At 59.4% G+C, this 24,098-nt stretch overlaps 3 protein-coding genes across 6 annotated transcripts; 2 read left to right on the forward strand and 1 right to left on the reverse strand.

Moving 5' to 3' along the window:
* The first annotated feature begins 739 nt into the window (after positions 1-739).
* CCDC102A (coiled-coil domain containing 102A) lies at positions 740-7,897 on the forward strand. Of its 3 annotated transcripts, XM_087739644.1 has the most exons (10): positions 740-819; positions 2,689-3,280; positions 4,590-4,792; positions 4,908-5,016; positions 5,269-5,385; positions 5,472-5,681; positions 5,951-6,121; positions 6,210-6,313; positions 7,377-7,494; positions 7,607-7,897. In XM_087739644.1, exons 2-10 carry the CDS (start codon positions 2,747-2,749, stop codon positions 7,748-7,750), a joined length of 1,710 nt encoding a protein of 569 aa, XP_087595770.1. In that variant the 5' UTR covers positions 740-819; positions 2,689-2,746; the 3' UTR covers positions 7,751-7,897. The 3 variants fall into 3 exon arrangements, with proteins under 3 accessions (XP_087595770.1, XP_087595772.1, XP_087595771.1); XM_087739646.1 differs by having other exon boundaries at positions 7,377-7,746; XM_087739645.1 differs by lacking the exons at positions 7,377-7,494; positions 7,607-7,897 and adding an exon at positions 6,436-6,809.
* Positions 7,898-8,898: 1,001 nt separating this feature from the next.
* Positions 8,899-14,795, forward strand: DOK4 (docking protein 4). The gene is made up of 9 exons (XM_087740533.1): positions 8,899-8,981; positions 10,321-10,527; positions 11,352-11,459; positions 11,860-11,974; positions 12,071-12,190; positions 12,283-12,472; positions 12,785-12,923; positions 13,010-13,133; positions 13,230-14,795. The coding sequence occupies exons 2-9, from the start codon at positions 10,462-10,464 to the stop codon at positions 13,352-13,354; spliced, it is 987 nt and encodes a 328-aa protein (XP_087596659.1). The 5' UTR covers positions 8,899-8,981; positions 10,321-10,461; the 3' UTR covers positions 13,355-14,795.
* Positions 14,796-16,160: 1,365 nt separating this feature from the next.
* Positions 16,161-24,075, reverse strand: POLR2C (RNA polymerase II subunit C). 2 transcript variants are annotated; one of them, XM_087740535.1, is made up of 9 exons: positions 23,924-24,074; positions 23,537-23,586; positions 23,218-23,286; positions 22,981-23,033; positions 22,726-22,854; positions 21,622-21,673; positions 20,948-21,116; positions 17,347-17,421; positions 16,161-16,670 (listed from the first exon to the last, which is right to left on the reverse strand). In XM_087740535.1, the coding sequence occupies exons 1-9, from the start codon at positions 24,007-24,009 to the stop codon at positions 16,526-16,528; spliced, it is 828 nt and encodes a 275-aa protein (XP_087596661.1). In that variant the 5' UTR covers positions 24,010-24,074; the 3' UTR covers positions 16,161-16,525. The 2 variants fall into 2 exon arrangements, with proteins under 2 accessions (XP_087596661.1, XP_087596662.1); XM_087740536.1 differs by lacking the exon at positions 17,347-17,421 and having other exon boundaries at positions 23,924-24,075.
* Positions 24,076-24,098: the final 23 nt, after the last annotated feature.

A 24,098-nucleotide genomic window follows, 5' to 3' on the forward strand; every position in this document is an offset into this window, starting at 1 on the left:
CTGTGTGCAAACCCTTGCATGCAACACACGTCTGCAGGCACACCCGTGTACAAATACCCATGCACCAGCAGGCACAAATGCCACATGCTTTGTGTGTGAACATGCCCACATGTGAGCATGCACCTGTGCAAGCCCCTCTATGCACTACACTCGTGTGCAAACACCCACATCAAACATGCTCCTGTGCATGTCTGCAAGCACCCACGAGCAACCGCAACCACGTGCAAGCAGCAGCGTACAACCTCTCACGTGCAAACATTTGCAAGCAACACGGTTGTGCGTAAACATGCCCGTGTACAGCCTTGTGCCAACGCCTGCAACACGTCTGTCTGCAGGCATCACTGTGTACGCGCTCCTCGGTGAAGACACTTGCGTGCAACCCGCCTGCACATAAAAGCTCCTGGAGAAACACCCGCGAGCAAGCTCCCCTGTGGACAAACACCCACCTGCATGCGTGTGCAGGCATGCTAGCGTGCACCCAGGTGCAAGACGCGTGTGCATCGCTGTGCACGGCCTCCCACGTGCGAACACCCGCGTGAAGCCCCCACGAGCATAACCGCTTGGAAACCCACGCGTGCAAGCACGCACACACGAGCAAACCTCCCTCCCCGTGCGTGCAGCGCGGAAACCCCCACGGAGGCAGGACACGCACCCGCGGCCAGGGGCCCGGCTCCGGCAGCGGGACCGGCCCCCCCGGGCGCGGGCGGGGGGCGGGAGCGGCGGGGGGAGGAGGAGGAGGAGGAGGGGGAGGAGGAGGAGACTCGGCCGGCAGCGCCCCGGCCCGCGCGGGCTGCCCGCACCGCCGCCGCGCCGACACGGGTGAGGGAGCGGGGCGGGCCGGGCCGGCGGGCGGGCGGGACGCGGCACCGGCGGCATCGGCGCGACGGGAAACTTGTGGGAAACTTTGGCGGGGCGTGGGGGGGAGCAGCGCGCCGGCCGGGCCGGGCCGAGCCGAGCGGTACCGGCCAGTACCGGGAGGGGACGGGCCGAGCCGAGCCGAGCCGAGCCAAGCCGGGCGGTACCGGCCGTACCGGGCCGAGCGGGGCGGGGCGGGCGCGGAGGAATGCGGCGGCTCCCACGGGCCGGGGTGCGTCACCGCCGGCGGCGGAGTGACAGCGCCCGCGGCCAATGGGGAGGCGCGGGGGACGGGCGGTTCCGCCCCCGCCGGGAGCCCGGGACGGCCGGCAGGGGCCGTGCGCCGGGGGCGGGGGGCGGCCGCGCGCCTCGCGGCGTTCGTGGGGTGCCGCGATCCACGCGCGCTCCCAGGGGCGCTGCACGGGTGCCGATGTTCCGCGCGTGCTCCCCGTGCGTGTTTCAGCGGTGTCCGCGATCCATGCGTGCTCCCCGTGGGTGCCGGTGCTCCACGCGTGCTCCCCGTGGGCGCTGCGTGTGGGTGCCGGTGCTCCGTGCGTGCTCTCCGTGGGCGCTGCACGGGTGCCTGCGTTCCCACAGGTGTTGCGTGGGTGCCCGCACTCCATGCCTGCTCCCATGGGCATTGCAGGGGCGAGCACACTCCTGTGGGTGCTGCACGGGTGCCGGTGCTCCCGTGGGCGTTGCACAGCAGCTGGGGGTCTGCCGGTGCCGGATCCTGCGGGGGCCTGGATTTCCTCCCCGGGGCAGCAGCCCGTGCAGGCAGCAGCAGAGCACAGGCCAGGGCTCGCCTTGGAGTTTTACTGAAACTTCACCGTTTCAGCAAATATCATTGGAGAAATTAATTTTTTCCCTGTGCAAAGCACATAATTGCCATCGGACGATTCTCCTGCTTCTCCAGCACTGGCTCTCACAGCCCAGCTGAATTTGGTGGCGGGTCCGGGCTGCGCCATCCCAAAAACCTGCTGGGAGGCTGTGGGCTGTCCGCGGCTGAGCTCTGTACTTATCCCATTAGGGCGCACAGCAGCCTCCCATTAAGGTTTCCTGGGGTGGTTTACCCGCCTGGCCGAGCTGGGATGTGAGGTCCATGCCGGGACGTAGGCGGTCAGCGCCAGCCCTTTGTTGCGGCGTCACCGGAGAGCGCGTCTGGCCGCCTCGGCACGCATCCTGCTGCCACGCCGATCAGCTCTTCTTCCGGAGCTGTTCCTGCCTCGTTGGCGCTGGAGCTGGGCTTTAACCCTCACTGGAGCTGTCGGGGTGCAGCCAAGTCCCCCATCACAGCACCAGGGATGGTCTTGGAGGCCCGCAGATGATGTCATCCAGATGACCTCATGTGGATGACCTCATTCAGATGACATGTAGACGACGTTGCCTCCAGTGCACTGGCAGAGGTGCCCCCGGTCAGGCTAGTGCCTGCTGCAGTGCCAAGCTGGGACAAGGTGCCAGTGGCTGGGCAGTGGGCTGCGGTCCTCACTGGGGACCTTGCCGGGGTCTTCCCTGGGGACCCTGGTGGGGCCACCAACAGGGACCTCACCGGGGTCCTCAGTGGGCACCCTGCCAAGGTTCTTGCTGGGGACCTCACTGGGGTCTTCGTTGGGGACCTGGCTGGGGCCATCACTTGGCTCCTTGGTGGGGTCATCACTGGGGACCTCACTGGGGTCATCATTAGGGACTCAGCTGGGGACATCACCAGAGTCCTTGCCATCACTCAGTGTGCTGCCCCCAAAACCAGGGGCTGTGCCCCCCCCTTCCCTCTGGGCCCCTCCAGCCACGTGCTGCAGCCCCCCAGGACCCCCTGACCCTTCCTCTCTCCCGCAGGTCCCCGGGCGGAGGCGCTGCCCCAACGGTGACGGCCATGCCCTAGGGGAGACCCACCATGAGCCAAAGCGGGGCCTCACGCCTGACCGGCTCCCCGCCGCTGCCGGGGGGCTCACTGCTGGCCCTGCTGGCCCCTGAGCCCTCCCCGTCCCCCCCCAGCGGGACGCCCTCGCCTGGCCCCCCCCCAGCGTTGCTGGAAGGGGACTGGGAAGGGCGGGAGGAGCTGCGGCTGCGGGAGCTGGAGGAGGCGCGGGCACGCGCGGCCCAGATGGAGAAGACGATGCGATGGTGGTCAGACTGCACGGCCAACTGGCGGGAGAAATGGAGCAAGGTCCGGGCCGAGCGCAACCGGGCCCGTGAGGAGGTGCGGCAGCTGCGGCATCGCCTGGAGGCCCTCACCAAGGAGCTGGCCAGCCTGCGGCGCGACCGCGACCGGCCGGAGGAGCGCCCACCGCCTGCCCGCCCACTGCCACGGCTTCACGGCCAGCCCAGCGCTGGCAGCCCACCGGATGCCGACGGGGCGGAGGGAGAGGCTGACCCTGAGCATGAGCCTGTGCGGGATGTGGGGGCTGAGGCTCCCCAAAAAGCCAAGGTGAGGGTGGGGTGGCTGCCCGGGGCAGGCAGGGCTGGCGGGGTGCCGGGGCGGGCTCCTCACCCCTGGCAGCTGCCCATGGGCGCCCCAAAACCACCACTGCCTGCGGGTCCCTGTGGGGTCACTCCCTGCCCTGCAAAGGCAGGCAGCGTGGGAGGGCAGACCCTTCTCAGAGCAGCGGTGGGGGCTCAGACCCCTCTCAGAGCAGTACAGGGGGGTCACACACCTCTTGGATTAGCATGGGGGGGGTCAGCCCCCTCAGAGCAGTGTGGAGGGGTTGGACCCCTCTTGGAGCAGTGTCAGGGGGTCAGACCCCTCTTGAATCAACAAGGGGGGCAGTCCCTTCTTGGAGCAACATTTTGGGCTTAGACCCCTCTTGGAGCACCATGATGGAGTCAGACCCCTTGGAGCAGCCTTGGGGATCAGACCCTTCTCAGAGTAGTGTCATGGGGTCAGACCCCTCCTGGAGCAGGGTTTTGGGCTCAGACCCCTCTCGGAGCAGCATGGCAGGGACAGGCCCCTCTTGAAGCAGCCTCGGGGGTCAGACCTCTTGGAGCAGCATGGAGGGGTCTGACCTTTCTCAGAGGAGTGTCATGGGGGGGTCCAGGACCCCCATAGCCCTGTGCAGCGAGATCACCTTGGCTCTGGCTCTGGTCCCTCTCTTGGGGCTTTCTTTTTGGAGGCATTAGGCGAAAGTTGGTGTGCCGGTACAGGGGACAGTGGCTTTGGCAGTGCCAGTGGCATCTCCCAGCGATGTCTCAAATGCCAGGGTGTCCGTACAGGCTTCTGGCAGAGGTCTGTGCTAAAGGGGAGAGGAGGAGGAGGAAGGAGGGGACACCAGAGCCACCCCAGGGATGGTCCCAGCTCTTCCAGCTGTCCCCTCTCTGCTGCCATTGACTGGCTCTGTCACGATGCAGAAGTCACCGCTCGGGGTGCCGCACTGTGCTAGTTCAGTCCACCTGATGGCATGGCTGCTGAGTGGCAAATCTGAGCCTGGTATAAGATTGCCCATGTGGCAGTAGCGGCGAGGTCAGTGTAATAAATCTGTATTATCTCATCCCAAATTTCCAGTGAGGCAGAGAGCCAGCAGCAGAGCATGGTGGTGTATGGGATCTCCCCTGGGAAGATCGGTCCCTCTCCATCAGCCTCAGGGGTCCCTGGGGACTGGAGGGAAGGATGATGTTGGGTTTGGCTGGAGGGATGCTCTTGGTTATGGGGTGAAGGCTGGGTGCTGTAGGGGGTGGGAAGCCAGGGCTGCCCCCTCACCCGTGGGTGACTCCCCTGTGCTGGGGCAACCACGGTGCTGCAGGAGCTGGAGCTGATGGAAAACATCTTGACGAGCAAGCAAGACGAGAGCTGGGAGCAGCGGGGCCCCCGGGCCTCCTTTGCCCGCCAGGAACGGAGCCGCCTGCTTTGGGAGGATGTCAGCGTCATGGAGGAGGATGCCACCAAAGTCACCGCCCTGAAGCTGCGGCTGGATGAGTCCCAAAAAGTGCTGCTCAAGGAGCGGGAGTGAGTGCTCGAGGCATCATCCTCATGGGGTCCCAGCCAAGCTCAGGCCTGTCCCCACCGGGATGGAACGTCCCATGGGGTCCTGCCGGCTGTCACCAGTGTTTCCGCTTCCCAGGGACAAGCTGGCACTCAGCAAGAACATCGAGAAGCTGGAGGGCGAGCTCAGCCAGTGGAAGATCAAGTACGAGGAGCTCAACAAGAACAAGCAGGAGGTGATGAAGCAGGTGAGCAAGGTGCCTGGGGACCAGGGGTGCCCTGGGGAGTGGCCTTTCCCCAGGTGGGTTGCATGTCCTGATGGTTGAACATGGTGACCCACAGCCACCTCCCCAACTCCCGGGTGCTCATTAAGGGTCTTGAATAGTGCTGTTGAGCCACTTGGTCCGTCTGCAGAGGTTGGGTGGATGGGTGCAGGCAGGGCTTGGGTGGCACAAGGTGGGTGCTCGCTGCCCAGCTTGGGTGCTGTGTCCCCCCTACAGCTCAACATACTGAAGGAGATCCACCAGGACGAGCTGGGGCGCATCTCCGAGGACCTGGAGGATGAGCTGGGCGCTCGTTCCAGCATGGACAAAAAGCTGGCCGAGTTGCGTTCAGAGGTGAGGCTGAACCCCAATGCAGGGGGCCAAGGGAGCGGCGAGGGGGGTCCCCACTGCCCCCCAGCCACCCCATGTCCCTCTCCCAGATGGAGCGGCTGCAGGCAGAGAACGCAGCTGAGTGGGGCCGGCGGGAGCGGCTAGAGACAGAGAAGCTCAACCTGGAGCGGGAGAACAAGAAGTTGCGGGCGCAGATCGAGGACCTGGAGGAGGTCCTGGCTCGCAAGCGGCGCCAGACAGCCAGTGCCCTGGACACCGACCTCAAAACCATCCAGGCTGAGCTCTTTGAGAAGAACAAGGTGCCATGAGGGTGGTGCCATCCCCCGCCATTCCCTCCCTGGGTGACCCTGTCACTTCAGTGGTGGCTCAGTGTCTGCCAGGACCTCCTCAAGCCCAAACTCTGCCACCACCCTTCATGTAGGGGAAGGTGGTGACCCTGTCATTGCTCCATCAGCTCCTCCATCATGGGGTGGGGTGGTGGGAGAGGTCCCTGGGGAGGGACTAAGGGGCACCTGGCAGTGGGGGTGGCTCTCACCCACTCAGCCCCCCCACCCTGTGCCCACCGCAGGAGCTGGCTGACCTGAAGCACATCCACAGCAAGCTGAAGAAGCAGTACCAGGAGAAGATGGCTGAGCTGGCCCATGCCAACCGCCGCGTGGAGCAGCACGAGGGAGAGGTGAAGAAGCTGCGCCTGAGGGTGGAGGAGCTGAAGAAGGAGCTGGCCCAAGCTGAGGATGAGGTGGGGAAGCTTGTGCTGGTGGAGGACGTCGGGGGGTGGGCAGCTCCACTGTCTCTGTGGCTGCCAACAGCCCCATCCCATCCTTCAGCTGGATGAGGCCCACAACCAGACGCGGAAGCTGCAGCGGTCGCTGGATGAGCAGACGGAGCAAAGTGAGAGCTTCCAGGTGCAGCTGGAGCATCTGCAGTCCCGGTGAGCAGGGGACCGGGGGGGATCATGGTAGAGACCAGCAAGGACCCAAGGGTGGGATGACGTTCTCCTTGCCACCATCCCTCAATCAGTATCTCCCTGGTTGAACCCCGGGCTAAATGCAGACAAAGTGCTTCCAACATCCTTGGAGGGTGCGCAGCCATCCTTGGAGCAGCCTTCACCCGCTGCAAGCTGGATGGCATTCACCTCCCAGTTAAACCAGCAGAAGGCTGCCCACAGACCAGTACAGCCCAGTTTCACGCTGCTTGGGATTTCACCTGCTGGTACCCAGGGCCAGGGCAGGCTCCAAGCATCACGCGCCAGTTTGGGGAGGCGGGAGGTGGGTTTTATTGCTGTTAAAAACTTTCCCTGGCCTCGCTTTGCCTCTCCAGCAGTAAAGAGCTGAAATGGCCGTGAGAGATCGATGCCGCATCTCTGGGAGGTGCTGGGGGGGGGTGTTTATAATATTCCTTTATTTTATTGGGACATCTTCATTAAATCATGGAGGAATAATGGAGGCTTCATCTTCCCCCCCTCCAGCTTCCCTGCACACTCGCCCTTAAATAATTCACGCTTTCCAGTAAAACGCAGCAAACTGGTCGGATCTGACCGAGTCCTGGGCCTTTTGATTTCAAATTTGCTTCATACATTTTTGTTGAATAATTTTCACACAAGGGCGAGTGAGGAGGTAAAACCACCACAGGCTCCTGGGAGTGGGGACTCTTGGGTTTTTGTGGGGGAATCCCCCTTGTAGGGGGACGACTCCTCCCTGCTCTGCACTCTCAGCTGGGTCCCAGATGCCCAGCGTGGCGGTGTCCGGCCCTGCAGGGTTTTAGCCGGTGCCCTGCTTGTGGTGAGCATCATCCGGCGCTCCCTGGCCCTGCACTGGAGGGTCAGCCCCAGGATGGGGGGCTGATCCTGCACCCAGAGCTTGGTGGGAGCTGCAGAAACAGGATCCCACCAGGGTGCAGCCATGCTGTAAGGGTGTGGGGGGACAGGCTCGGCTTTGGCATTGCCCTGGGGCTGCGCCCTGCCGTCCCCCACCCCGGCAGCTTTCCCTCGGCAGGCTGCGGCGGCAGCAGAGCACCCCGCTTTTCGGCAAGATGCGCAGCACCCGTTTCGGCCCAGATGACGCTGGGGACGGCACCAGCGACCCCGATGAGGACGAGGACCTGCAGATCCAGGTGCCCTAGAGCCCAGGGCCAGGTGCCACCACCACAGGGACGTCCTATGGCAGTTCTCTGCCCACAAGTGCCTGTCACTGCAGAGCTCGGCCATGTGGTAACCCTTGTATAGATGGGGAAACTGAGGCACAGAATGGCAGGGAGGAATTTGCCCAGGGATGCTCCAAGCCCGCTGCCTCTTGGACAGTATCTGATGCCCCTCAGCCACCAGCATTTCCTGGGACACAGATGTGGCCACCAAAGCCACCATCACTGAGCAGCCCAAGAGGAGGAAGCGCAGGGCAGAGAGCAGCACCGAGCCCTGCAGCCAGCCACGCTCTCCTGCCCACATTTTCTATATATATTATATATATGTATGTATTTGTATATGATTTTTTTTATTATAAATACAGAGCCCAGAGGGGCCCAGGCTCTGGTGGTGGTTTGGGCTGCTGCGCTGTCCTCACGCAGGAGTGAGGATGGAGGGGACGGGGGGACACGGCATTTCTCTGCAAGACACACAGAGGGCTGGATGTGTGGCTGCTGGCGTCACCCCACTGCCATCACTGTCCCCACGCCTGAGGATGAGCCCATCTCATGGGTAAAGCCCATCCCTGTGCCTATGAAGTGAGAAGCGGGAGCTACGGAATAGCTCGTGGCCACAGAGCTGCCTGCATCTGCAGGGCTGTGGCCAGGCAGGCAGAGGTGTGCACGTCTGGGTGCTCACCCATGGGTGCAGGGTGCTTATCTGTGGATGCAGAGTGCTCGCCCTGGGGAGATGCAGAGGTGCTCACCCTGGGGAGGTGCAGGGGTGCTCACCCGTGGGTGCTGACCCCCCAGCCCAGGCCCCTGCAGCCCAGCCCCTGTGGCCAGCCCACAGAGCAGGGCCTCGCGGGGTTTTGGAGGAGTTCAGACACAACCTTATTAAAAATTAATATTTCAGTGAGCTAATCCCCTCATGCTGCCTTTTAATTGATTGGCTAAAAGCATGGCTCTTTGCTGCTTGCGGGTTTTTTTTTAATGCCCTTATATTTGCAGCGATTATTCATTTTTTTATGGCCCAACAAACGAGACTGCGGGGGTGGTGGTGACTGCAGGTGGTTTTGGTGGGGGCCCCGACAAAGCAGGGTTTCGGGGGGGGCACAGAAGGGGGGACAGGGACGAGGAGATGATTGTCTGAGCCTAGGGAGAGGCCAGACAGCAGCTTGGCAAGAGGCTGCCGCCGCGCGTCGGTTGCTGGGGGGCGTTCACTCTGAAGCCTAATGACGTGCAGGCAGGAAGCCTCTTCCAGGGCGGCCGGTTGTGGCTCTGGCTAGGCTGGGCCGGGCGAGGCCGGACCCGTAGGACGGAGGAGGCAGCTCGGGTGGGGGGGGGGCCGGGACCGGGGGAGGGGCCTAGAGGGGCGGGGGCGGGGCGGGGCCGCGCGGCTCCAGGGCTCGCAGCGACGCGGAGCCGGGCGCCGGAGCCGCACGAGCCGCCGGGGCCGCCGCCTGCAGCGGGGGGACCGGGTAAGGCCGGGGAGAACACGGCAGGGGACCGGCTGCGGGGCGGGGAGGTGACACAGGACGGGGCTTGGCCGAGGTCCGTGGTGACAAGTGCCGGGGGGGGCCGGCCCGGGGGGTGACAGTACCGAGAGGGACGATGGCGGTGGGAGCGGCGGAGATCTGGGGGTGATGGAGGAGGGGTCAGGGGTGCCCGGGTTTGCGGGTGTCCGAGGTGGCAGATCGCGGAGGGGGGCTGGGTCGGGGGGGGGGGCAGGAGGCACCCCCCCAGCATCTCTGAATGGGTGATGGGGTGGGATGGGGGGGATATTCCCCTCAGAGGCGAGCGCTGGCCCTGGTCCCTCTTGGGACAGCGGAAGGTCCCTAGGGTGGTGTCCCAGGTCCCATCACCCCCACTCCTCAGTCCCAATGGGCCACGGGCCACTCCAGAGCAGACCCCGGTGCTCCAGGGTGCCAGGCAGCAGGGCCAGCCTGGCTCTTGGGGCGGGGGGACACACAAGCCATCCCAGTGGCACCCGGATGGGCCATGGCAGTGGTTGCAGTGGCTGGAGGGGGATGCTGGGGCATAGTTGCTGTGGGATGGCCCCTCTGGGCCATCCTTGATAGGATGGATGGGGATGGATTCCCCTGGATGCTGCAGCTTTGGGGACCAGGGCGTCACCAGCACTGAGCAGTCTGGCTCCCGAGCATCCCTAGGGATGGCCCCATTGCATTTCCTAGGTTACTGCCTTCTATAGGGGATTTTTCCAGCTTGGAAAGGAACCTGGTCCCTGCCTGGTCCCGCCGCCTGGGGCTGGGGGGGACTTCCAGCCCTGGGCAGTAGGACCAGGCGAGGACCAGGCTGAGTGAGGCTGAGCTCACAGCGGGGCTGGAGGGAGGCTGCGTTGTGCCAGGGGGTGAGAGGTTGGGAGCCAGGGTCCCTTTGGCACCCAGTGCCACAGCCAAAACAACCCACGACAGAGCTGGCCTGGCCAGGCAGGAGGTCGTTAACACTGAACCCTACTGATGCCCAGCAGCCGGGGGCCATGTTGCTGCCCAAGCGAGCAGCCTGGGATGAAGGAGGGGCAGTGTGAGAGGTGATGGAGACCTGTGGGCAAGGTCCAGCATGGGTGTCCCCTGGGACACATGTTGGGGCTGCTGGGGGGTGGATCACTCGTGTGTGCCGGCCTGGCACTGCCGCGCTGGCAGGGGTTAACACTGGACTGTTCCACTCGGATGGTTCAGGCAGTGAAGGGAGGAGGAAGAGGAGGAGGAGGAGAAGGAGGAGGAGGAGGCAGAGGAGGAGGAGGAGGAGGAGAAGGAGGAGGAAGATGTCGCCCATCGATCTGTCATTTCTCTTTTCCAGCCAGGATGGGGGACTCCGCTAGCACCAAGCTGGGTCGGCGGTGAGGCGGGGGGGTACGGAGGAAAAGAATGGAGAGGGGGGGGCGAAGGTGAAGGCAGCCCCCCCCTCCCAAAATATCCCCCACCCCATCGGGCCATCGCCATGGCGACGAATTTTAACGACATCATCAAGCAAGGCTACGTGAGGATGAAGAGCAAGAAGCTGGGCGTGAGTGGGGGTCTTGGAGAATGGGGGGTGGGGGTGCACCCGTGGATTTGGGGTGCCAGTCACCTCCCATAGCAACCAGCACCCCTGGTTTTGGGTTGAATAAGCAGCATTTTGGGGGCTGTGGGGGCAGTGGGGGCAGGGGCAGGCCACTTGTTGGTACACAAATCATCCAGCAACCCCAGGGGCCCGGATCCTGCACTGGCCGGATCCTGCACCGGGTGGCACCCACTCACCGGACACTGGTCATGACGGGGATTTGGGGGGGTGTCCCTGAGCCCTCCCCTGCAGTGTCTCAGTTTCCCTCTACACTCAGTTTTGGCACCAGGGATGCCCCATGCGGGGGGGGGGGGGATTGCTGGGTGCAAATTAGGGGGGTGCTGGAGTGCAGCACCCGTAGGTGGGGGTCAGGGGGTTTGATTGCTCGCCTCCATCGCTTGGAGCTGGTGGCAACGAGCATGCTGGGTAATTTCACGCTAATTAGGGAGAACAAAGAGGGAACGGGCTTGGGGGGGGGGCATGCTTGGGGACAATGGACCTGCTACGCCCAGAGGCCAGGGCTGCGGGATAGGGGACAGGGAGATGCCGGGTTGGGGGTACCCTTGGGAGCCTTGCCCATGTTCATTAATTAAGCTCTGTAATTAGCATTGGCGGGTGGTGTGTGATGGCAGCCCTGGGATATCCCCATCCCCAGTGTCCCCTCCTGTCCCCAGGGTCAGCAGGACCAGGCAGGGGTCCTGGGGAAGGGGATGGGGACATGGGGAACAGGGTGGGGACGGGGACCCCCACCTGCACCATGGCAGCCACTGGTGCTCTCTGTCTGGCAGATCTACCGGCGGTGCTGGCTGGTCTTCCGGAAATCCTCCAGCAAAGGGCCCCAGCGCCTGGAGAAGTACCCGGATGAGAAGTCGGCGTGCCTGCGCGGGTGCCCCAAGGTGAGGGGGTGCGGTGGAGAGGTGCTGGGGTGCCAGAGCAGGTCCCTTCTCACCTAAACTTGCTGGCTGTCGCCCCATGCACTCCGGTGGGGGATGCAGCTGGGTCTGGGTGCAGCCAGGGTCTGGGTGCAGTGGCAACTGGGGTCTGGGTGCCACAGAGGCCAGGGTCTGGGTGCAACAGTGGCCAGGTTTGGGTGCAGCAAGGGCCAGGTTTGGGTGCAGCAGGGGCTGGGTGCTGGGTGCAGCAGCGGCTGGGGTCTGGCTGCCACTGGGCTCTGGGTGCAGCAGCCAGGATCTGGGTGCCACGGCAGCCAGGTCTGGGTGCAGCAGCAGCTGGAGTCTGGGTGCAGTGGGGCTGGGTTTGGGTGCAGTCCTCAGTGCCCCCCACACCCCTCCGCAGGTCACCGAGATCAGCAATGTCAAGTGCATCACCCGGCTGCCCAAGGAGACCAAGAGACAGGCCGTGGCCATCGTTTTCACCGATGACTCTGCCCGGACCTTCACCTGCGATTCGGGTATGGGGCAGTGCCCAGGGGAGCCAGGCTGGGGGTGCCAGGTGGGCCACCCCAGCTTGGCCGGGGTCGCCCAGGGACTGCCGTGGTGCCTTGCAGAGCTGGAGGCGGAGGAGTGGTACAAGACACTGTCGGTGGAGTGCCTGGGCGCCCGCCTGAACGATATCAGCCTGGGGGAGCCCGACCTGCTGGCGCCTGGTGTGCAGTACGAGCAGACTGGTGAGCGCGTGGCGGCGGGGTGCTTGCTCAGGGCTTGGCCTCGCTACGCCCCCCCCGAATTAATTTATTTTATATTTTTTTCTCCTCTCCAGACCGGTTCAACGTGTTCCTCCTCCCCTGCCCCAACCTGGACGTTTACGGCGAGTGCAAGCTGCAGATCACCCACGAAAACATCTACCTCTGGGACACGCACAACCCCCGGGTGAAGCTGGTCTCCTGGCCCCTCTGCTCCCTGCGCCGCTATGGGCGTGATGCCACCCGCTTCACCTTTGAGGCCGGACGGTGAGATGTCACCCTTGGCTGGGATGGGGACCACCACTGGGTGCCTTCATCCTGTTGGGCGCACCAGAAGGTGGCACTGCTGCCATCACCCCAGGGCAGGCCTGACACCAAGGTGATGGCCACAGCCTGCCTAGGGTGCCCCACGGCTGGGGAGGTTTGGTGCTGGAGCTGGTCCCAGCTCAGCACCACGGAGGGGACATGGGGACAGCACTTAAAGCATGGGAAGCTGGGCCAGCTGCCACCTGGGGGGGGTATTTTTTACCATCCCTCGGCCTGGGGACCCCAGTGACACCCTGTACCCCATCCCCACAGGATGTGTGACGCGGGGGAAGGTCTCTACACCTTCCAGACACAGGAGGGTGAGCAGATCTACCAGCGCGTGCACAGCGCCACATTGGCCATCGCCGAGCAGCACAAGAGGGTCCTGCTGGAGATGGAGAAGAATGTCAGGGTGAGCTCCAGCCCACCCCAGGGACACGGCTGGGGAGGGGCTCAGAGCACCCTGTGTCATCCTCACTCCCTTCTTGTCCTCTGCAGCTGCTGAACAAGGGCACTGAGCACTTCTCCTACCCTTGCACTCCTACCACCATGCTGCCCCGCAGCGCCTACTGGCACCACATCACCGGCTCCCAGAACATGGCCGAGTCCTCCAGCTACGCCGGTGAGTGTCCCCATCCCCCGCTGAGGAGCCACCACTCCTCCGGCCCTCGAGGAGTCCCCCCGCCTTGTGCAAGCCCACCCTCTGCTTCATCCCCAGGGGAGGCGTATGCGGGCGCCCAGGCCAGCTCGGACACCGACCTCCTCAACAGGTTCATCTTGCTGAAGCCAAAGTCCTCCAAAAGCGACAAGCCTGAAAGCAGGGAGCCCACATCGTCCCCATGAGCCAGCAGGGGGGAACACAGCAGGGGTCCCCGTTTTCTTCCCCGAGGGGTGGCAAGGACACAGGCAGCCACCCCTCCGAGTCCCCAGGGAGACCCAGCTGGGGCATCCTCCATGCCAAGACCTTGGGGGAGCAGGCACTGGCTCGCGCCCTGGCCTGACATTAGCGGAGGTGACAGCTGGCTCAGCCTTGACTGGCTTGAAATATATATTGAATATCGGTATGATAAGAGATTTTTCCTTTTTACACAGACGCAAAGTTCATGACTGCCGAAGAGCCCTTGGGCAGAAATGCTCAGAGGTTTTTGACTCTTAGGGATTCAGCTGGGAGGTGGGGGAGGGGGGTCAAGAAGTTTGGTGTGTTTTCTGCGAGGGGCGGGGAGGCTGGAGCATCACCCTGCCATGGGGATGGAGCGGGAGCAGCACTGGAGGATGCAGCTGTGCCAGGCTGAAGGCATGGGGCACCAGCATCTCGCCCTCCTCATGAAGAGTAGGGTGCTCCTGGGGTCACCCCTGACCTGATTTTTGCACTTCTTGAAGCTATTTAAACACTCGCTGTAGAATTGAGATGTCTCAGGAGAAACTGGTTTTTCTTCCAGGGGGGTCAGCTGGGGTGAGCGGCCGGGCAGAGCCGAGCCCCCCCAGCTTTCCTGGGCTGCTCTCACCACAGCACCCCTTGCTCCTCCACCCGCAGCTGCTTCCCCCGGCCATGCCCCTGGTTTTTCTGCTGGTGGGCAACCCAGGGACAGGTTTTGGCCAGTAGCATCTGTCCCTTGAGGGGCAGCTTTGCAGATATAAAAAGTCCCTGGGCAGTGAAGCCCATGCTGATGAGGGAAGAGCCGTGTTTCTCCGTGCACCCCCATTCCCATCGTCCTCGCTCCCTCCTCACTGGCCGGTTGAAAGCCCTCACCGAGGGGGGCAGCTGGGCTTCATGTGCTGAACTCAAAAGCAATTGATTTTTTCTAGTTCTCCTATTTATTGACCTCCTTTAGAAGGGCTATCTTTTTATTGCCGTGCAAACTTTGGTGTTTCTTTGGAGTCTTCTTTCGGTCTGGGTTGGGTGGTCGGTGGTTTTATTTCCGCCCTTAAAGCTCCAGGTCTATGCTTTGGGGACGGGGAGTGTCGTGACGTGGGAACCTGTGGTCTGTAAATACTGTGTCTTGGGTTTGTGTAGCTTGTGGCTGAGGCTGGGGAGCTCCTGCAGGGACAGCAGGATGGAGAAGGGCTGCTCCCTGCTCTCTGCAGCACAGCTGGGTGCAGAGGGGCTCATCAGCAACCCAGCACCACCCAGTAGCACGTCCTTCCCCGGCTGAGAGGTGTAACCTGCTCCCTTTTCCTGGCTACACATCTCAGCTGGAAAAGATTTAACATTTATTACCAAAAATGTTTGAGTTTTCTTTTTTTTTTAAGGAGTTGCTCAATGAATAAACAACCCTTATCCACCCTTCCTGTTTGTCTGTTCCATCCAAATGCACTCGGGAAGCACAAGTGGGAGTAGCGCCTGCCAGAGAGAAAAATGCTGATGGGGGGAGATTTCCTAACATTCCTGGCAGCGCGCTTGGCTGAAAGCTTTGTTCTGCCTCCAGCCATGGCCAGGACATTTCAAGTGAAGCCCTGAAACCACTGGGGAGGGAAGAAGGGTGGAGCAAGTTGCCACCCTCCATCAAACAACCCCGAGTGAAACAGGATGCCAGCACCCCACTGTCACCCCTCACCTCCAGCCGCTCGCGGCTCCAGGGATGCGCCAGGGCACTGGTGGCTCCAAATCCCCAGGCAAAGGAGTTTCATAGAATTATTAAGGCTGGAAAAGACCTCTGAGATCATCCAGTCCAACTGTTTCAAGCTTCTCCATCTCCCAGCTCTTCCAGAATCGTGCCAGTTTGGTTATCCATGCCATGACTGACTGGCAGAGCACGGGCCTCATGGCAAGACAGCCATGCCAGCCAGGGCAGCGCTCCCTCCAAGGACGGGGACAGCTCTTGGGGAGCCATGGCGCAGCCGGCTGTGCCACGGCAAGGACACCGAAGCAGCAGCCCGGCTGCAGCAGCTCTTCCCTGGAGGAGAAAGTAGCGCTGACTCAGGCTGCTCTCTCCAGTTCAGGCTGAGCACCCATCCCTGCTCCCCGAGCCATTCCCATGCTTCACGTCCACGCTGGGATGAGCGCAGTGGCACACACACCTTCCCCTCCCTCCCAGCCACGACGGTAAGGAAGAGGCAGATCTTTCCAGGAAAGTGCCACCGAGAAGCTGATCCCAAGTCCTGCTGGGCGCTAACAGACGGGAGGAGAAAGGATGACCCGGGCAATTGCCGCAGCCCTTCAGCCACTGCCACAGTCGTCACAGTTTGGGACCAGCATCAAGCTCCAGCCCAGCACACGACCCACCTTGGGGCTGTGGGCACACTGGAAGCTGTCAGCCAGGGGTTATTAATGACAGACTCCCTGCCATCCCAGCTCCTGACATGAAGATTATATAGCACATGGGTAGAGTCTGCTCCAAAGGAGTCTTTAAATACAGCTAAGCCTGCCTGACCCATCTGGGCTCCCCTGCAGCACTGCCTTCTGCAGCATCTCACTTACCAGCCCTGCTTCAAACAGCTGCTTTAAATGTAGCGCTGGATCGGTAAATGACGGGCTACCTGCTGGAGGGTGTTCTGGTCTCCTTAGGAGATAATGTCAAGAGCAGCAATCAGCAGTAGAGAGCAATGCTCCCTCCAAAGCAGATCTCATTAAGTTAATGTCTATTGAAGACAAGTAAATGATGTGACATCTCCTCCTGCAGCCATGGATGAGCTTTCAGGGATGACAGAACACAGTGGGTAAGGCTTTATTCAGCACAGTAAGGAACAGACATGCAAATAAGGTAGGGTTGTGTAACCAAGGTACATGCTTCCCAATCCCAAACGCCACATGGCCAGAATCCAAAACTCTGTCCTAAAACTCTGGGATCACTTAGAGAAAAAGCCTGTCCTAGCAAAGATGCTCACCGATTCCCCTCCTGCTTTACCCTACACATTACGATGGCTTTCCCTGGGAAGGGGGGCCAAGGAAGAGGTGTCATCAACCAGCAGAGCTGGGTCAGGAAAAGCAGGAGATGGGGCAGCAAAAGCCTTGGTCCAGAGCGCTGGAACCTTCTGCATCACTCACACCTGAGCTCTCTCTTGCAAGGGGCCACCTCAGTTTATAGTGAGAACATCGCTCTGAATCTCATGGCTCAGCTGGGTCTGGAGGTCGCTCAGTTTCTTCTTCAGGCCAGACAGCGCGGAGAGAACGATGGTCTCAGGGCGCAGAGAACCACAGGACTCCACGTTGTAATAAAACCTGAGGTTACAAGTCAGGGGAATAAGTTGACATCTGCTCTGCGAGGAGGTACAAAACCAGAGAGCACCCACAGAGCAGTTCCAGCCCATCCTGACCCACCACAGGGAGATCTGCTGGGAATCCCAACCATCAGCATCATTCACCTCCCAGCCGGACAACAGCCAGTGCTGCCCCTTTACAACCATCACACCAACACTCGTGACTCCACAGGCTGCAAGAGCATTTCTGAGATTTTCTCCATTCAGCACTGTGACCTGCAAGCCAGCACAGAGCCCCACGCCAGGGAGTTAGACTGGCTGCAGGCACTTCTGTAGTGCAAATAACCCAGAAGAGGGGGTACCACCAGCAATCAGAGCACAAGAGACCCACACAGGTGAATAGATATCCTAAACCATTTTCCCCCAAAGGCCTCACACTTCACTGAGTGCTGCACTGCCCTACTTGGTAACATGAACTCAGGAGAGCTGTCTAGTATCTCCCAGAGGGGAAAACCTGCCAGGCCTGGGCATATCACCAGTTAACTCCAACTTCTGCCCTGCTGTTCAGGGAACACCAGCTTCCTGGGTTGGCAAACTTCAGCACAGAGTAGACACGTTTGCATTAACAAAAGCCGACAAGATGCACCCAGCCTGTCCCCCCCCATTTTCTAGCTGAGGCAGCGCATTCAGCTTCCTACCTCTCTGGCTTCCCATTGGGGTCATAGGGAGCCTGAGCATCCTCCTCGTCAATCTCCGAGTACTCACTTTTGGGCCTGGAATCAAAAAGCAGGAAAAGGTTAGCAGGGAGCCCACATTCTAGCCTGGTCCCACAGCACCCAGGCACTCTGCGGCACTGTTTGGCCCCAGAGAGTGAGCACTGGGGCTCACGTCCAGCAGGCAAAGGAGCAGCCATCAAACACCAAGTCACAGAAAAAAGCTCAGTCCCACGTTGCCCTTTCTAGCTCCTCACTAATGCCACGCAGTCACCCAGCAGAGCTGGAGGATAAGGATCAGCCCCGCTCTGCCCAAACTCAGTGAGCCCTGTGTGGAGTACTGTGGCTCCATCCACCTACACTGGCACAATCTGGCAAGTACTTACAGCAAAGGCATGCCGATGCCTGAAGGGACTGTGTTCATGGAGCCTGGACGCTGTTCATGGAGCCATGCACCTTGTGTTATCTTTTCTTTCTACTTTTCACTGGCCCAGGAAAACACCAGAGCACTCCAGCACTCAGTTTGTGCAGCACAGCTGAGATGGGAAGGCCCAGTCAGCTTGTGCCCAGCAGGGAACAATCTCCTGTACTTCAAACACCAGCTGCATCAGTGAGCCCCGTCCTGATGTCCTGCACCTCCACTCCTCTACAGACATCGCTACCAAAATTACTGCAATACCCATGCATCAGCTAGGCCAACACATCTTTCTACCCGTTGCATCCCTTGGCTTATCATCATACCAGACAGACTGTTTAAAAGCGCTTAATCCATGTAAGAAAACCCAAAGCCTTGAGCTGTCTGAGAAGCCAGCACAGAAAATCCCATGCTCACCAAGGTCTCCTGCTGGCCTTCCTCTGCCCCAGCGATGTCAAGAAAGGCTGATCCTAGCACCTTACCATCAGCTGCCTTAAATAAAACTGCACTTCCCAAACAAATCCTCTGTCTGTAACACACCACTGAGAGAGATAAAGCGTTAATGGAGCTGGGTCTTCACATTACTTCCAAAATCATCCATGACCAAAAACAGGGCAGAGGTTTCCACCATCACGATAGCTGCTTTGAGAGTCCAGCTGCGTGCCAGTGCTCTGCCAACAGCCTCAAAAAAGCAACTAGCATGTAAAACCAAGCCAAAAATAATAGCTAGCCTTGGATAGCAGAGGCCTTTGTCTCTGTATTGTCTTCACGGGGAATCAGATGAACTTGGAAAGACAGACGTATCATCAGGGAACAGGCAGCTCCAATGGCAATCTTTCTTCGTGATTTTTACAACTTTTACATGTATTTTGTCAAGAACTTCTCAAAAACTGTTTCCAGTTACCCAGTCTGTTGTATAACACACCAGGTTTCTAAAGACGCAGCCGACTGCCACCGAACAAAAGAATCCACATTTGCAGCTACCTTGGGCCACCCAGCCAGGGAAGCACCTCATTGCCAAGGTACATGTGCTCAGCCACGCACCTGGGGCTGTTCTCTGCAACACTGACGTCTCCAAAAGCCCAGACTCTCCTAAATTCACACTGTGACAAAAAGGCAGTAAACCCAATAAAGCCTCCTCTGTCTGTCCAACTCAAAGCAGTATTCCAAGTCTGTCACTTCATCAGTGTCAAAGACTTACTATCTAGCACTACAGAAACTAAACCAGAGAATTTTTACAGCAACAAAATAAAGCCTAAGATTATTTCAAATCCTGATTTGAAATTCCACATCAGAGAGACATTCTTGCTTCTCATGCATCCAATCTATCACTCAGACAATCAACTAAACTTTGGGGCAATTTACCTGACACAGATCATTTGGAAACTTCAAAACTATCCAGTTCCACCCCCAAAACTGCTGGTGACAAAGGACAGGCCGACACATGAACTCTTGTGACATGCTCCTGACTACAAAACTGCTGAGCAGCATCCTCCTCGGCTCTGCACCACCTCACCACAACTGGCCTCTCACAGACTTTCCCCCCCCCGACAGCCTAGTCTGTAGCTGGCAGTTCCCAAAGCCTAGCTTCAGTCCACATGTACAGATCAACACTAAGGAAAATGCCCATTTCCAGATTTCTGGCACTACCAGCCAGCCTGGTTCCTACTGCAGATCCCAGAGCACCACCCTGACGAAGTGCTGAAGGAGCTGAACGCCTGGCATGTCCCGTTCTCACCCAGACTGACTGAACCGGACCCACAAACGTGCCCTACAGAGCCCAACAAAGCCAAACGGGGTTCGCTCCTTCCATCTGTAAAACAGGGCTGGGATCTGCCTGCAGCCATCCCAGCCCATTTCATGCATGTTACGGATTCACTTGCAACTCCACCCTCAGCGACAAAAGGCTTCTCAAGTCTCCCGAGTGCAAACCTAGCCGCACAGGATCTCCATGACAGCTCCTGAGTAGAAAGCCTCTAGCAGTCCAGCTGAGGTGTGAAATCTAGGCTAACTGCACCCCCAGGAAGCTCATTTACTGATAGCTAACTTAGCAAGGGACAGCGTAAAGCCACACTCTGTGATGTGTCCAAGCGCCCAGGCTCAAAGTGGACAGTGTGGAGGTACAGCAGCCCACTACCTGCCTGCTACTGCTTGCAGCCATTTGCACAGTCAAATTTGGCAGCACAAGGCCTGGCAGCAACAGGAAGAAAATGCACTGAGCCCCTTCTGCCACTCAGCCTCCTCTCCAGCTGCAGCTCTGCTCAGGCTTTTGTTCCCACTTGCTCAGCCCTGGCTTCTGTGGTCCCTGCACCAAATCCTGCTCATGTACCGAGGTCTTCCTGATCTTGAGTGCAGCTCTGGCTGCTGCCCTGCTGTTACAGCAGCATATCCACCATCCCCTCTAGTCCCTGCTCTCAGCCTGCCTTGGCTAAAATACCTGGTTCCTCGCTCTGCCGCTGCCTCCAGCGTGCTCGATGACAGGATGTCTGCTAGGTGGTCACTGGGATGCAGAGCCAGGAGCAGCTCAGGTATCTACTCATGGAAAAGTGCTGTTCGGTAAAGTCCTTGCCCTGACCACAGCAGGGCCGCAGCTTTCCAAAAGCAAAATCATGTCACTTTTAGATGAGACACAGTGTGCTACCGGTGCAGAATATGTCATGGCAGAGGAAAGGGCCAACGAGGAAAACTCCACTGCTGGAGCTCCAGCAGTGAGATGTATGGGTGAAATCAGAGCCACACACTGGGCTTCCTCAAACAAACAGGGCTGCAAAATCAGCCTTGCAACCTCACCGTCTGCTCTTTGCTCTCATAGCAACCTCTTCTACCTTGCATGGATCTATTCCTTCCTCAGATCTTACCCTGATCGACATACCACTTGCATAGGGAAGAAGTAACAGGAACTACTTGTGGGAAAGAACATGAAAGCAAGCGAAGTAAAACAGCAGTGACAGTATGTGAGGAGAGGACAAGAGATGGCCACAAACCAGTCCACCTTGCATACAGCTGCAACCAAGTGACTGGCTTTGGTACCTTTAACACAGAAACAGAGTCTGTGCAAGGGGAAGCAACAGGCACGCTCACAATCAGCGACCCAAATTATCCCCAGGGCTGAAATGTAGGTGCCTACTGGACAATCTTTTCCAGTCCCTCCAGACAGACATCAGGACATACCACTCCTCTGGTTTGGGGTACACGGTGTGCCTCAGTGCGTTGTCTGGGTCATACTCGAAGGCTACGCCTGCCGTGGGGTTCCACTTGGCATGCTCCTTGCCAAAGCCCTTCTTGGCATAGGCTCGCAGTCTCAGCTCTTGGCCCTTCCGCAGCTTCACAATGAGGATGTCTGCGGAAAAGCACACACCCATTTGAGAAGGCTGCAGAAGAGAAATGAGTGTGCAGATCACACTAGGGCAAAGGCAGGAATTTTTAGTGCCCAGGAAGATGTCACCAGAAGCCAGGGTTCACTTCGATTCTTAGAAGGGCTCATCTGTGTCCTCAGCAAAGCTGGGAAACATCTTGCTAAGTAAAAAGGAGTTGCACGTATACCCAGAGGCACAGCTCAGGCCCCCAGGCAACAGCAGACAGCACAGCATTTTGCATCTTTGCTGCCTCTAAGCTCTCACAAGGAGAGAGAAGCACCCTCTGACACAGGACTTTAGTTCTGGGGATAACCTTCAAGTGGCATTAAGATAAAACGCTAACGCCACTGATGGAGTGATGCTGGTGTCTCTCAACTGCCAGCTTTACAGCTGCCTTACAGTTACACAGCTAGTAAAGGAAAAATGAGTTCAAAGAGCCTGAAAGAAAAATTCGTTTCCTCCTCCAGCTCTTACTCCCAGTGGACTTACCATCCTGCTCCACATAGTCATTGGGGTCATTGTCTCTGCTCCGAGATGTTACCTGCAGAAGAACAAAAGCAAGCGAATTAATGGCAAGATCAATTTTTTTCCCCACATCAGATAGCAGTTGCCTACAAAAATTAGAGACTGCAGAGAGCCACTCCAGAGTGACTTACAGCAACAAATCCAGCCCACCCTCTTTAACGGAAATCGGGACAATTCAGGCAGCTGCAGCTAGGTACACGATACATCACTCCACCAGCCTGCTAGCCTCCCGAGCTGCTCTCCCCCACAGGACAGAGAGTGCTCCAGCCCAGTGCCACTGCGTGGTTCTGTGACACAGCCCAAGGTCACTCCCACGACTGCTGGCAGGTGACACACAGCATTCGCAGCACCTCAGCTGAAGCAAGCAAGAAACAGTGGGCTCCAGCTAGGCTTTAACCAGGCAAACACTGTCACCAGCCACCAGAAACAGCCCCCAGGTTGTGGTGACATCCAGATGCGGCCTCAATAGCATTTTAAAACACTCTCCATTAAGGCCCTTTGCTGCTTTGGCTCTGCCAACCCTTCCCAAGGTGACTGGGCAAGAGCCATTTGGCAGCAGTGCCCTGGCCCGGGCTCCTCACACCTTGCTGTGTTGAGAGCCAAGAACCAGAAAACCAGAGACCTCTGGACTGCTGCCAAGCCTTCGAAGAGACTGACCTTGCCCGAGCCCTGGCAGCAAGCCGGCAGAAGGCAGTGACATGGCAGCACGACAGAAGCACACGCACTCCTGGGTGTTCGACGCAAGATGGAAGGGCTACACTAAAACCTCCCAAGAGTTTGAGATGAGGGATGCCAGATGAGGCTTTAACAAGGCCATACTGCTTTGACACACCATCACACAGCAAATGAAGGACAACAAGGCGAAGAAGAGGAGGGCATTGGTACACACTGCTGTTTCTGCAGATATTCCTGCTTTGCCCTCCCATTATGTTTTAAGTAGTAAGGGCTTTAGGCAACGTGAAACACGCCTGAAGGCCTTGTTTTGTCCACGTCCCATGTGTTTGCCAGCCCCGCCTCCACAGGAACATAGAGAGGGGACTCACTGACAAGCAAAGGGATTTCACTGACCGGTATGACCCGGGGGTTGTTGGAGATGAGATCGCGGGACGTGACATGACGAGTCTGGTCTTCATTGCACCGGACATCAAGGGTGAACTCCACAGAGCACTCCGGACAGAACTCATCACACGTGCAGTCCTGGGACAGACACAGGTCAAGATCTTTACGCCAGACCTCTCCCAGCAAGAGATTAGTAGCACTTCCCATCAGATCAGACACCCACCACTATCAAAATAAGTACCCACGATATTTTGCTCGACTCACTCTGGAATATTGCATCTTATCCACAATGTCATCGCTGGTGAGTGGGATGAGACCTGTGGGAAGAAGGAAATTGGGGAAATGCCTGAGTGAGACCATTGGAGCACCCACCCTCCTGCCAAGACGGGCAGAGGGAGAGCAGTCTCCTGACAAAGCTGCTTCAGCGTCTCCAAACTGATTTCACCCACGATCTCTGCCATGCTGCATGTCTTCATCTTCCTCCCCATGCCCATCACTCACCCAGCCTGTGTGCAATGAATTCATCATGGAGCACAGAGGAGTTGGCGTCTATCTGGACCCAGTCAATGGCTACAGAGAGGAAAAAGTCACAAGCTGAGAAATATTTCTGTGGGGAAAAGTCAAGCAGTTCACGAGGACATGGAAAACGTTACGGAGACTACAGTGAAGCTGAGACAGCATCTGGTAATACATAGTACTGGCTAAACAGGGGTAAGGTGAGCGGAAGGCAGCTTGGAGATGGCAGGGAAAATGGAGAAGTGATGAGAGCAACGGGATGGCAGCCCAAGGGACCGTGACCCAGGTAAGCAACAGGCGGTACCTATGATGGGGACTTCTGCAATGAAGACTCTTCGAATTGAATTTGCCACCCTGAGGGAGAGAAACACCCGTGTTTAAGGAACATGGAGCTTCATGACGCACCGGCCTGCCTGCGGACACGCGAGGGGTCGCAGGCCGGGGCTGAGGCCCGGGCTTTGCCTCGGAGGCCCCGACCGGGCCTGCAGCAGGGCTGCGTGCTGGCAGGAGGCCGCGGCCCGAACGGGGCTATCCCGCGGCCCGGCCCGCTTTCCCCCGGCGGGCTGCACCCCCCCACCCACGGCGAGGGAGGCAGAGCCTGCGGGGGCCGCCCCCGAGCTCCGCCACCGCGGCCTGGTTCGTCCCCGGGCCCGCCCGGCCCGGCCCGGCCCCGCCCCGCGGCGGTGCTCACGCCAGGTCCGTGTTTTCGATGATGAACTTGACGTTCTCGTCCGTCAGCTCGGTGATGCGCACCGTGGGCTGGTTAGCGTACGGCATGGCCGCCCCGCTCCCGCTCCCGCTCCCGCACCCCTCCGCCGCCGCCGCCCGCGCCCGCCCCCTGGCGGCCGCCGCCGCCGCCGCCGCCT

The sequence above is a fragment of the Nipponia nippon genome, unplaced genomic scaffold (genome assembly GCF_047370975.1).
Source record: "Nipponia nippon isolate SJK-2023a ecotype South Korea unplaced genomic scaffold, ASM4737097v1 scaffold_7, whole genome shotgun sequence".
NCBI classification, from domain to species: domain Eukaryota; kingdom Metazoa; phylum Chordata; class Aves; order Pelecaniformes; family Threskiornithidae; genus Nipponia; species Nipponia nippon.